Source organism: Phacochoerus africanus, chromosome 16 (genome assembly GCF_016906955.1).
Source record: "Phacochoerus africanus isolate WHEZ1 chromosome 16, ROS_Pafr_v1, whole genome shotgun sequence".
Classification (NCBI taxonomy): Eukaryota; Metazoa; Chordata; class Mammalia; order Artiodactyla; family Suidae; genus Phacochoerus; species Phacochoerus africanus.
The window spans coordinates 32,893,131-32,907,209 of NC_062559.1; the positions used below are offsets into that span (position 1 = coordinate 32,893,131).

Below are 14,079 nucleotides of genomic sequence, written 5' to 3' on the forward strand. Positions count from 1 at the left end.
CATCTCTAATTCGACCCCTAGTCAGGGAACTCCCATATGCCTGTGCCACGGGTGTGGCCCTAAAAAAGACAAAAAGTAGGGGGTGGGGGTGAGTTCCCATAGTGGCTCAGCAGAAATGAATCTGACTAGTATCCATGAAGACACAGTTTTGATCCTTGGCCTTGCTCAGTGGGTTAAGGTTCTGGCATAGTTGGGAGCTCTGGTGCAGTTTGCAGATGTGGCTTGGATCTGGCATTGCTGTGTCAGTGGTCAGTGGTGTAGACTGGCAGCTGCAACTATGATTCAACCCCCAGCCTGGGAACCTCCATATACCTTGGATGAGCCCTGAAAAGACCAAAAAAAAAAAAAAAGGTATAAAACAAAATTCAAGAAGGTAAAATTAGTGTATGCAAAAATACCCCCTTCCTAAATGAGTCCAGAAAAATAATAGAGAATATGTTTTATATAACTTAATATAAATATAGCTGCATTGAAAATTGGGAGGTAACTCTCAAAAGAGGACCACAAGCAAAAAAACTCTATCAAATTAAAAGAAGGCTTGGGGGGTCAGAGCAGGAAAGCTACTGTGGAAAAGCAACAATTTCTTACACTTGAAGAAAGTCAACACTTTGTGAAAGACAGATGACAAATATAGCAAATGGAAGAACAGATGCTAAAATACAGCAAAATAAGCAGTCAGAACAGGATTAAAAATATGTACATTTAATCCTAAAAGGAGGGCAATGCCATAAAGTGATAAATAGATCTTAAAAGGATAATAGGTATTTCAAGGGGAAAAAAAAAGAAATAAAAAGAGTCCTAAAAGTTTTTTTTAATAGACTGAGTAGAAATTAGTAGCTATAAAATCAAACTGAAAAATTCTTCCAGAAAACAGCACAAAGAAAAAAAAAAAAAGTAAAAAATACGATGGAAGCATAAAGTCTAGATAAAATTCTAACATATATTAGAAATGAGTTCCAGATAAGAGAAAACAGAAGAAAGGAAAATAACGGCCAATATTTTTCCAGAATTTAAGAATGGTTAGAATCCTTCAATTAAAAAAAGATGGATAAATTAAAAATACAAGGTTTTTCTGGAGGTCCCACTAAGGCTCAGCAGGACCCAATGTAGTCTCTGTGAAGATGCAGATTTGATCCCTGGTCTCACTCAGCAGGTTAAGTTTCTGGCATTACCTCAAGCTGCAGAGTAAGTCACAGATGTGGCTCAGATCTGGTATTGCTGCGGCTCTGGAGTAGGCCTCGCTGCAGCTCTGATTCAACTCCTAGCCTGGGAACTTTCATATGCTGTAGGTATGGCTGTAAAAAATAAATAAATGAATACATAAATAGGAGTTCCCATTGTGGCTCAGTGGTAAGGAACCCCACTAGTATTCATGAGGACTTGGGTCTGACCCTGGTCTCACTCAGTGGGTTAAGGATCCAGCACTGCCGTGCGTTATGGTGTAGGTCGCAGATGCGGCTTGGATCCTGTGTTGCTGTGGCATAGGCCTGCAGCTGCAGCTCTGATGCTACCCCTATCCTGGGAATTCGACCTTTAAAAAAAAAATCAATCAATCAAGAAATAAAATATAGGGTTTTCCTAAGCTTAAACATAATGAAATTTCAGAAGGATTAATATAAAGGCAATTTTTAAAGATTAATTAATTTTTTTATTTAGTCTTGTAGGGTCGCACCCACGGCATATGGAGGTTCCCAGGCTAGGGGTCCAATCAGAGCTGCAGCCACCAGCCTACACCAGAGCCACAGCAATGCAGGATCTGAGCCGCGTCTTGGACTTCACCACCACTCACGGCAACGCCAGATCCTTAACCCACTGAGTGAGGCCAGGGATCAAACCCGCAACCTCATGGTTCCTAGTCGGATTCGTTAACCACTGAGCCACAACGGGAACTCCCGGCAATTTTTTTTAAGTAAGAGAAAAGACAGTTTACCTACAAAGGAATGGGAATCAAATTGCTATCCAACTTTTCATTGGCATCTTTAGATTGTAAGAAGAGAGTACTGCGTTAATTTTCAAAATGTTAGAGGAACATTAGCAAAAAACTTAAAAAGACCAAATTTTCTCTTTCTAAAAATGCAGTTCACTGACAGTGTGAGCACAAAAAGGATGGTTCCTTTCTGGCATGAAAATCAGCAGTATGAATTAAGACCTTTAAAAATGTTCATGTTCTTTAACCTATCTAGGAATCTATCCCAAATGATAATCAGAAATGTAATATATCACAAGTGCAATGAGCTGAAGTGCTCATCAATGTAGTATTTCTCAATAGCAGGAATCAAAAACATCCTAATTTTTAAAATTAAAGAAAAGGTTAACTAATCATGGTTCAGCCAAATGATCAAAGATCTGCCATCACTAATCCTGTAGAAAAGCTAATGAAATAAGGTGCATCACTACAATACCAAAGCAAAAATGGTTCAAACAGTAATGCTTAGTACTTCACTTAAGGATTTGGTAGGTAGGAAAAAAGCAGAGTTAGTAAAACTCTGGAAAAAATGGCTTATTGTCCCTTATTTATTCTCCCTTCTTTCTCGGAAAGAGAACTCTGATTTTTAGATGGGCATATGGACAGCCAAGACCCCACCACATTTTCCAGACTCCATAAATGCTAAATGCTAGTCAATGTGAAGTGGCTGATACAGCTTCCAAGAAGTGTCATTAAAGTAAGGGTGCAGGGAGAACTTTTGCCTCTTGTCTGTCTTCCTTTCTGTTGACGGGAATTCAGAAGTGACAGCTAAAAACTGAGCAGCCGTCTCTGACTCTGAGGAGGAAGCCATGGCCTGAGTGAACGGACAGCGAGACAGAAGGAATCAGGATCTCTAACACCAAGGAGCTCCAAACCTGGTCTGGAACCCCTAACTCCAGATTGCTTTTACATGAGAGGGCAATAACTGCCGTTAAGCAACAGTTATGAAGTTTTCTGACACACACATATGAATTTAATCCTAAAATCTGGGCTCTACACTTTGAGTTTCGGATTTAGCAGATGTGGAGGTAGGGCCTGAGAAGCTGCATTTCTAACTAGTTCCCAGGTGACGCTGATGTGTCTGCACTAGGGCCCACACTTGGAGAACCACTGCACTAGTAGAAGGAGTAACTCAGTAGTTCTCAACCCTTGGTTACTTTACGTGTAAAATGGTGATGAAAATATTTACATCGATGTCTTTTTGTATAGATTATATGATATAGGTAAAAGCATTTTGTATTCTCAAAGTATTATGCAGAAATATCAAGGAATCTGACCCAGCAGATCATCTATGGAGAACGTGGGCTGAAAAATGGAAAGAAGTAGGAGGAAAACAAGAGAGAGTTTAGAAAGAGATAATGTAGAAGTCATCTGTGACCCCCTGCCATGGAGGACTGAAATCAATCATCCATTTCTCTTGCCACAGGTGCTGCCCCTTCATCCTTTCCCTGGTTTTTTTTTATCATGATTGTTTGTGTATATATATATATATATGTATTTAAAATGGCCACACCCATGGCATATGGAATTTCTCCAGGCCAGGTACAGCTTCAATCTAAGCTGCAGCTGCAGTAACACCAGATCTTTTAATCCACTGTCCCAGGCCAGGGATGGAACCCATGCCTCTGCAGCAACCTGAGCTGCTTCAGTCAGGTTTTTAATCCACTGCACCACAGGGGGAACTCCATGATTATATTTTCAACAGGTGTTCTTAGTCTGAAATAAGTCCTCTGGTGAAATTCCTGGCCTGGAGCACCCAGACTTTGAAGCAAGTGTTGAAGAATGGAGGGTACAGCTCTTAGGAGCATTACACTGTCAATAACTGCAGCTTGAAATCTGTCACTGAGATGGTTCCCAGGTGGCTGTTTTATATCCAGGTGTTTGGCTGTCTATGCACCAGTTGTCAGGAACTGACCCTAATACTTCTAATTTTAAGAGAAATGCACCAGGCAAAGGCGGTGGTGGGAGGAGTTAGATCATACCCTGGAGGGCCTGTAGACTTTATTCTCTAGTTTGTAGAAGTTGTTGATTTGAATCCAAGTAGTGACACAGAGTCACAGAGTGGTACCCTGAGTATATCAGTCGGGGTCCCATCTGATAGATTAGGCTGGGGTGAGGCTGACATCCGGATGACCAGTATAGAAGTTTCTGATGTAATTCAGGGTCAGGACCTCAACTAGGGTAGAAACAATGGAAGTTGACAGGAAATCACAAATCTAAGAAATACAGTGAATGAAAATAAACATTTGGCCTTTACATTTGTCAGGTCCTTTTAGTAAATACTGGTAGGCTTCAACAACTAAGGATTGATGAGCACTACCCATCTCTTCCCTTGGTACTAGGTAGTGTCCTAGATTGAAATCAAGTCTCTGACGTAATGCTAATCAAGAAGCAGGCACAAAAAAAAAAAAAAAGTACACAAATAATATTTTGTGACAGAGTACTAAACAGCAGTCTAGTTTCTTGATAGGAGTCAGTCTACTAGACCCAGCAGATATATTATATTTATTCAAGGACAGAAGTGCCTCTTCAATATTCTAGCCAGACATTTATAGTGATCACCAGTTATTTCCACAATGAAAAATTCTGATCTTTTATGCTAATTAATATACCCCTAGTGCACTTGTGCATCCAGCTCTGTAGTGACGATTCCTGATTAATGTCTTTCAAATGCTAATTACCTACCCTAGAGTGTGCAGATGAAAGTTAACTGTGAAACATATACACATCTCACTTAAGTATTCTAAAATATACCAACAAGATAACAAGCATTGAAAATGGTTTAAAGGTCACACGGCAGAGGATATCATGTTTGAGGAACACAAAAAGCTTTTTCAATGAGGGGTCTTTGTGGTAAGGAACAGAAAATAGCTATGGCTGATTTAAATGGGAAATAAGTTGATTAGAAAATATCCGGTAGCTCAAAGACTGTTGGAGCTTGAGGCTTGGGCCTGCATGGCCAAGCCTACAACTAATAACAGATAACAGAACTGATGGGAGAAAGCTCTGGGGTTGCCCTCACCACGCACAGGCATCTTGAATCAATGACCACTCATACTGAATGCCTCTGCTAGAGCCACTCTCACTACTGCCCCAGGAGATTACCTTGCTACAGTCCAGCAGTTACTCAGGGAGTGGAGTTTCGTGCCTGCTTTTTTGAGTCAATAGCTGCCAGCTGGTGCACATGATTAACTGAGTAAGTATTTGGCATTTCAGTTTCAGCTACTAGACTCCTAAGGTTGGGGGGGGGGTGCGTGTGTAGAATTCCCAAGTGGTGGAATGCAGAAAATAAGTAGATAAATGTCCATTAAAGGCAAGTTGAATTAGAAATGAATGACAATATATTCAAGTAGAAACATCTAGCAGGTGGGGTGGAAATGTGACACTATTCCCCAGAGAGCTAGAGTTACAGATTTGGGAGTTGGGTACTGATTGAATTGTGAGTTGGGGGTCTGGAGAGATTCAAACACAAACTTTTCATTTGCATATGAGGAATTTGCATCTGAGAGCGCTTTATCACTATAAATGTGCTGCCCACCCCAACCCCCCAACATTTATTAACTGAAAAATTAAAAAATTCATACTAGAGGAAATAGGATAAGAATATAGACAACACTAATAGAAAATAAGTGGAAGAAGAGAACCAGTGATTGTTGGGGACCTATTGTGCTTTTTATTTTTAAACGAAGGTTTAAGTGCCAACTATATGTCAGGCACTATGCTAGGCCAACTTAATGGTAAGCAAAACTGGACATGTCCTTGCAGCTGGAGAAACTGAAACAGGCTGGAGTGCACAGAGTTGGGGAAATGTGGTGAGAGGTCAAGTTAAGCTAGAGGTAAAAAGGAAGTAGAAGACACAGCAATTTGTCTGTACTTGTATAAAGATTTTGAGCTTTATGCCAAAGGGGTTAAGCTATGTAAACGTTATATGGCAACTTTTACATTCATCATATCATTTAATCCCTGCACAACTCTGTAAGGCAGTATTAGCATTCTATTTCATATGCAGAGACTGGAGTTCAGAGAGACTGACCTCCTAAATGCTATAAATAGTAGGAAATGATAGTGGGAACAGAGGGCTGGCAGGCAGGAAAGGGCTTCTTGGAGAGGGAGGGAGAATTCATACTTTTTAATGATGCCAGAAAAACAAAACAAAAAAAAGTGTGTCACCAAATATTCACAACTTTGCAAGCAAGGTTTCATTACTATTTTTTAGATGGAGAAATTTTGGTCGCCCTTAGAAAGTGGAGAAACTGCGTTTCAAATCCCAAGACCATCAGCTCCACAGCTGCTGTGAAACGCTGCTTCCCAAAAACATCCCCTGACTTTCATTCGGTACGTTTAGATACAAACGAGAATCACCCCCGGCATCTGAAGGACCTTCAGGAAGCCGGGCCAGTGAGTGGGTAAAAGTCAGGGCGCGGTGGAGTCAAGACCGGGAGGTGTATTAAAGGGAGTCTTAATAAGAAAAGGAGGCGTGAAGGGCTCTGAAGGAGAGCCTAAGGAGCTTGAGCTTTAGCCAGACCGCGGACACAAAGGCATAGATTATGCGATACATATTAAAGAGCAGCAACGCCTCCTGCAGTATTTACAGTACTCAGGTAGCCCGCCCGTCCTGTCCCAGTTTCGGTCCAGCCCGAGGCGGCGGCCTAGATGCTTGATGGACACGGTCGGCCGGATCGTTTGCGGTTTTCCAGCTCCCGCTTCCCCGCGGATTTCAGGTCTCGCCAGGGCACGGAGGACCGGCTCAGCTGGCGCCGTAGGTAAGGCCAGAAGCGTTCGCTCAGCGTCCCGCGCCCCTGGGTCCGCGGCGGGGGCGGGGAGGGGGCCGGGCCTGGGCCGGGTCTCCGGGAGGAAGCGCGTCGCGCGGCTTGACCCCGGCGGCGTTCCGTACCGTCGCGGTTTCGGCGGCGGAAACATGGCGGCCGTGGCCGGGCCGGTCATGGAGAAAGTTTCCGACGAGAGGGGCCTGTGCTAGAACGTGCAACCTCGGGCCCTCGCCTCCCCTGGCGTGTCGCATCCCTGCTCCGAGTAGCGGGCTCAGCCCTAAATCTCTCCCTTTTCCGTGTTGGCCCCAGAGACGACTCCGAGGTAGGAGAGAGTGTTGGCGGCGGCGGTCGAGTCAGGAAGGGGGCCCAAGGGGGTCATCGGCCGGTTGGCGAGACCTGGGCACAGATACTGCCCAGGGCTCCGCGTGGTGCAGGTCCCAAGCTCCGCCCAGCCGGCCTCCCGAGGCGGGGATAGGGATGCGGGCCCGAGGAGATGTCGATGGTGAGGGGTGGAGAATGGAAGGCTGGGCGCCTCTCGTTAGCTGCGAGTGGTTCCCCAGTCAGCTGAGCGCCCAGTTGTGGTTGCCTTCTCCCAAAGTAGAAGACAGCCAGGCTCCTCCTTGGGCCTTCCACATCTTGTTAGGAAGAGGCAGAATGGAAGAAGAATTGCAGTTGCTGCCCTATTGCTGAGGAATTTAATGTTCACGGAGCCATTCTTCTTGTCTGAGATGAGTCCAAAGAGGAGTTATCATGAATTCATAGAAGAAAAGCACTGGAGTTCCTCGACTCCGTGCACAGTAGCTTCTTTCAGCTTTCGGCACTCCGCATAGATGGGACGGAAATCATTTCAGAGTCAAAAAATGTTGCACGTGATAGAGTGTGTCTCGTACTCAGTAAACCCTTCTCCCGAAGTAGGACAGAAAGAGAACTTGTTGGTTTGGGGGAAGTTGGATGAGTTAAGTGAAGGCTGGAGTAAGGCGGACAGAGAAACCAAGCATTGATGGAACCTCCCTTAGCTCTGTTACTTCTTAACTGTGGGGTATTAGACAACTTGTTTATTCTCTGCTTATTAATATGTGTTCTATAGCTGGCACTGTTATGAAATAGTTATTTCTGTATAGGTCCCTATTTCTTCAACAGATACTTGGTACCAAACTTTCTGCTTAACAGTGGATGTACAATATTGAAGACAGACTTTCAGAGACCAAGTACAGGGATCAAATAAATGGGTTTAGGGTGATCGCCCTAAGAAAATGGTTTACGCGGAGACTTGAAGGGAGCAAAGAGCCAGGTGTGAGGAATGGGGTGGGGCCAGGAGGAGGGAAAGGAGTGCACCTGGAGGGGAATAGCATTCGTGCAGTTCACAACTGAAAGGTCAGTATGGCTGTAATACAGAGTTCAAGAAGAAAAGTGTTAAGAAATAAGGAAGGTCAGCTATAATGGAAAAAATAAAAATCATTATAAAAAAAAAAAGAAAAGAAACGAGGCAGGAGAGTTATTCACATCCAACAAGGAGAGCCTTATAAGGCATTTTAAGTTTAGACTTTTTTGCTTAGAGTGATGAGAAGCGGTTGAAGGGTTTTATGTAGCAGAATGATGTGACAAATTGTTATAAAAAAGGATATTTCTTGGAGAAGGGCAAGAGTGAATACAGGAAGACATTCAAGCATGAGATGATGACGGCCAAAATTGGGATTGTGACCCTGGTAATGGAAAGAAGTTGAAACATCTAGGAGGTGTGTAGGAAGACGAGTGGACAGGACTTGGTGAGAATTAAATGTAGGTGGGGAAGGAGAGGAGGGTTGGAGTAGGATAGAGGATTTTATAAAACAGACTCTGGCAGTTACTAAGTGTATAGTGAGAAAAGCCTGGGCTTTGGATTGAACATCCTAAGGATAGATTCAGAATGAAGAACCTGTGAGGTGATGGAGAAGGAGAGACCACTGAGTTAGGGAAAGAAATCTGGAGACTGGTCTTTGGAAGCTAAAGAAAGAGCAGGTTTCAGAAGGTGAGAGGAGTCAAAAATGTCAGAGGTTGTTTGAAAAATGTGCAGGATAGTAAGTGGAAAGTACCCACTGGATTTAGGAATTTACAGGTTATTTAAGAACTTGGCAGGGCAGTTTGTTGTTGTGTGGTTTAAAACCCTGGTTTAGTTGGTTTGGTATGAGAAGTAAAGCCATCAGATATTGGCTGTCAAGAGGTCAGAGGATTAAACCTGGAAGAGAAGATGAGGATTAGTGAGGATTGTTTTAGTTTTGCTGTTTCTGTGTTTTTGGGTATAGTTTTTAAAAAGAGCTTTGTAATTGTTTAAGTGCTAATGGGTAAGAGAAGAATGAAAGTTGGAAGAGTGTGAAGTTCTGGAAGAGGCAGAGGGGAAGAGATATGCCTATGGCATAGAGTTAGCCTTTGGAGTTCCCTTCATGGCTCTGCAGTTAACGAACCCAACTAGGATTCATGAGGATGCAGGGTCGATCCCTGGCCTCATTCAGTGGGTTAAGGATCCAGCATTGCTGTGAGCTCTGTGTGTGTGTAGGTTGAAGACAAGGCTCAGATACCGTGTTGCTCTGGCTGTGGTGTAGGCTGGCACCCGTAGCTCCAATTCGACCCCGAGCCTGGAACTTCCATATGCCATTGGGTATAGCCCTAAAAAGCAAAAAAAATAAAAAAGAGTTAGCCTTAGGGAAGGGACGCTTTTCTTTCCTTGAATCAGGAGATGTATTAAGAGGTGGGTTTGTAGTGTTGAAAACTCAAGTAACCCCCCCTTTTGATGACTCCATTGGAGGCAAAGTCATCTGGTGAGAATTTGGTGGGAAGTGGGTGTCAAAGATTTGAGGATAGGTAAGAGATGTTTGGACAGTCACAGAGAATAAGAGAATGTTGACCAGAGAATCACAGAAGTATGTCTCATGAATTAAGTGGCAAGCATTAAGCCAGGGGTGTGTTTGTGTGTTTTCTCCAACAGTGTTCAGTCATCTGAGCCAAACTGTACTATCAACTCTTTGAGGATATATATTCCAACATATTTGTTGAATGATTATATAACCCATAGAAGTGATGTTTTAAAAAATGCAGTGCACCCTAGATACTATCAGTTTCTTCTATGTAAGTGAAAAGATAAAACCTAAATATACCGAAGGAAGGTATTTTCTTCAGTGGTGTGTGGTATCCTCAGGTAAGAGATGATTGAATGAAAATGTAATTGAGGAAAATTAGCATTCCAAGTTAGTTAATAAACAGCTATAAAAAATATACTTTCTGAACATGTAAAATTAGTAATAATACTTGGAACCTCTCAGAGACCCTAAAGTTGTCACCCAGGGCCATTTTTCTCCAGCCAAATAGGTAATTAAGGGTTAATTTCAGGTTATCTCATGTTTCTGTTGGGTCTGTCTTTTAGTGTCCTGCTATTAGAAAGTATAAATAAGCTAATCACAACCAGTTACTTTCTGAGTTTTTATCTGATAGTTCTCTATGGATATTCAGTGTAACCATGAGCTTTTGCATGGATCATTTCTTCTGAAATAGCACACTAGAAAATTTGAAGAATTACACAGTATATTGAAATTGTTTTTTGACTGTCATGTTTGAATTGCAACTTGAAAGGGCACTTAAGGTTGAAATAATTATCTGGGTCCTTTAACAAATAATTGTTGTGGTAACTTTTTAAAAGTTAAAGTTATAGTTTTTAATTTACTTTATAATAAATACTGGTCTGCATTCCAGCTTTACAGTTTTGACTAGAAACATCCAGAATTGGTTTGCTGCAGAGATTGTATTTAGATTTAGGAAGTAGGTTTGATCGTCAAAGTAATTTAGTAGAGATAAAAGTTCATGGAGAATTAATAGATCAACCTTAATGGCTAACTCTAATACAGTTAAACTTCTAGTAAATTTATTAAACAATGGTAAGACTAAGATTTTATAGCATTTTAGAAGTGACTTGTAAAAAGATGTATGGGATTTTGGGCAGGAAGTAATGGTGCTATTATTGGATACTGATGCTTTACAAATTAGAAGTGATGATGAAGTCCCTCATTTCATTTAAGCGTTGAATAGCTTTCTATTGTGATAAACTCATCAGCTACAGCTCCGCTAACTTGAATATCCCATCTTTCCCTGTTACTGAAAAACCAGATAATTGGAATTAAAATGGATTAGGTGAGTCCCTCACTATCTCTGGAGGAACACTTTCATTGATACTCAGTCATAAAATCCTAGTGTATGATCGTAGAAAGCACCTCCATTTTGTTTAGCTAAACTGCAGAGTTTTTAAGCCAGAGACAGAGATAGTTACCATTAAGGTACATGCAAATCAGAACAAACCTTATTTCTCACTTATTCATTATTTTGTATAAGGAAGACATATGTGAAAGGTAAATTACATAAAATTAACAATGAAATATTTTTTCTTCTTTTTAGATCGCTATAAACAAATCCCACCCAAGAAAATGCTGAAATAGGAGTTCAGATACATTGGATTTGCTGGATGAAATACAAGCAGTTAATTTTTGTAAAGTGGGGAGAAAGCCCAAATTAACAGATTAATGTGTAAATCACTGCGTTATTGCTTTAGTCATTGTCTCTATTTAGCAATGACAAGACTGGGAGAAGTAAACAAAGAAGTAAACATGCATTCTTCAGTGCGTTATCTTGGCTATTTAGCCAGAATCAATTTACTGGTTGCTATATGCCTAGGTCTTTATGTAAGATGGGAAAAAATAGCAAATTCTTTAATTTTGGTCATTTTTATTCTTGGTCTTTTTGTTCTTGGAATTGCCAGCATACTCTATTATTACTTTTCAATGGAAGCAGCAAGTTTAAGTCTCTCCAATCTTTGGTTTGGATTCTTGCTTGGCCTTTTATGTTTTCTTGATAATTCGTCCTTTAAAAATGATGTGAAAGAAGAATCAACCAAATATTTGCTTCTAACATCCATAGTATTAAGGATACTCTGCTCTTTGGTGGAGAGAATTTCTGGTTATGTCCGTCATCGACCCACCTTACTAACCACAGTTGAATTTCTGGAACTTGTTGGCTTTGCCATTGCCAGCACAACGATGTTGGTGGAAAAGTCTCTGAGTGTCATTTTACTTGTTGTAGCTTTGGCCATGCTGATTATTGACCTGAGAATGAAGTCTTTTCTAGCTATTCCAAACTTAGTTATTTTTTCAGTCTTGTTGTTTTTCTCTTCATTGGAAACTCCCAAAAATCCAGTTGCTTTTGCATGTTTTTTTATTTGCCTGATAACTGATCCTTTTGTTGACATTTATTTTAGCGGACTTTCAGTCACTGAAAGGTGGAAACCCTTTTTGTACCGTGGAAGAATTTGCAGAAGACTTTCAGTTGTTTTCACTGGGATGATTGAGCTTACATTTTTTATTCTCTCAGCATTTAAACTTAGAGACACTCATCTCTGGTATTTTGTAATACCAGGCTTTTCCATTTTTGGAATTTTCTGGATGATTTGCCATATTATTTTTCTTTTAACTCTTTGGGGATTCCACACGAAATTAAATGACTGCCATAAAGTATATTTTACCCATAGGATAGATAATAATAGCCTCGACAGAATCATGGCATCCAAAGGGATGCGTCATTTTTGCTTAATTTCAGAGCAGTTAGTTTTTTTCAGTCTTCTTGCAACAGCAATTTTGGGAGCAGTTTCCTGGCAGGTAAGCTTATAGTTTGTTTATTATGTGAATGTATATGATATGTGATTAAATGCTTGCTTCAGTGGTTGAATTATTAGAAATGGAAGATTGATGTTCCTGATTTCAGAAGTTTTTTTGTTTTTTTGTTTTTTTTGGCACTTATTTAATGTCGTTCCTGGAATTGAAGTACTTAATGAATATGAATATTGACAGGATAATTTCATTTGATCTCTAGCAAGAGATACCAAAATGTTGGGATTACCCAGCATGTGACATGCCTACCTTCTGATTATTCATTAATGAAATGGTCATAGATTAAAGATCCTTAGAATATTAACATTTGAAGAGTTCTTAGAGATTGCACTTTAATTTTACACGAGGAGATTGAAAGCCAGGGTCACTGGTACTAGTCAGAACTAGGTTACCTAGCTTCTATCTAGTCATCGGTCTTCTCGCTGTATGTCTTTCATACAGCCATCTCCTCAGATTTTATATAAAAGGTGATTAGATATATAATAACAAATCAGGTTCTTAATTACAGATTAGAGCCTCTCCTAAGATAAGAAAATAACTTTTACAATGTATTTGCTGCTCACAATATGTTTTTTATAAAGTCTTTTATAGACAAAGACTTTCAGATACTATGGTTGGAGTTTGTAGTTTATATTCCATTCTCTGAGCATTTATTGACTATACTGTGTATCAGGTATTGTTCAGATGCTGAAGATCTCAAGATGAATAATAAAATGTCTGTCATTAAAGAAGGCACAATCTCTAATGGGAAGCAAAAAAGACATGCATGTAAACAATTATTATTTACAGCATGGCAAATGCTATATATAATTTGGGTACATCAGGGCAAAATGGAGAAGAATTTTGCTTGGTGCATGTCTCTGCTTTGCCCAAGTTGCAGCAAAGTGATTTCTAGATGTGAGTGTTTGAAAAGGAGATGTGCCTGGGCATGGAGCTTTTTTTGTGGGCTAGGCATGGAGCCTGTGTGGGAATCAACCAGATGATTTAAAAAAAAGACATCATGGGTTGTTGCCTAAGTATGTACTGTGCTTGCCTCTGGTAGGTACTGTCAGAATGATGATGATGGATGAAGTTGGAAACTCTTTACCAAGGGTTCTCTTTCCTCTTCCTCACCTCGCTCCTTCCTGTTAGCTCCTTTCCCAGCTGTGCTTTTTTTCATTTCCAGATAATCCTCATTCATGCTCCATACCTTTCCAGATCGTCAAATCCTACTAACTAAGTATTTTGAAAGTCACCAATTTCTGGTTTTCTTATATAAGTGGTCTTCAAACATGGTTTGTGTACCACTGGAGGTACACAGGAGCTTTCCAGTGGATATATCAGCGAAGATAATTTTAAGTCGATCAGTTTCTAGATTCTCACCTTCCACTCTACTCTTTCTTAAAGTTTATCTACTTGAGAATGCCTCTCAATTTAGGCGTGGAGTGGTATCTTACTGTGGTTTTAATTTGCATGTCTCTAATGATTAACGATGTTGAACATCTTTTAATACGTGTATTAGTCATTCACTTATCTTTGTTATCTATGAAAATCTTTTTTTGATCTAAATTATGTTACTCGTCTTACAGTTGAATTATAAGGGTTCTTTTTATATTCTGAATACAAGCATTTTATCAGATACATGATTTGGAAATGTTTTCAGCATGGCAAATGCTATATA

The 14,079-nt window shown here is 40.5% G+C and overlaps 1 protein-coding gene across 1 annotated transcript in view; it reads left to right on the forward strand.

Moving 5' to 3' along the window:
* The first annotated feature begins 6,858 nt into the window (after positions 1 to 6,858).
* Positions 6,859 to 14,079, forward strand: part of TMEM168 (transmembrane protein 168) — a 31,165-nt gene continuing 23,944 nt past the window's right edge. The window contains 3 exon segments of the mRNA XM_047763389.1: positions 6,859 to 7,057; positions 9,698 to 9,907; positions 11,155 to 12,407. Of these exon segments, the coding sequence (XP_047619345.1) occupies positions 11,280 to 12,407 (1,128 nt within the window). The 5' untranslated portion in view covers positions 6,859 to 7,057; positions 9,698 to 9,907; positions 11,155 to 11,279.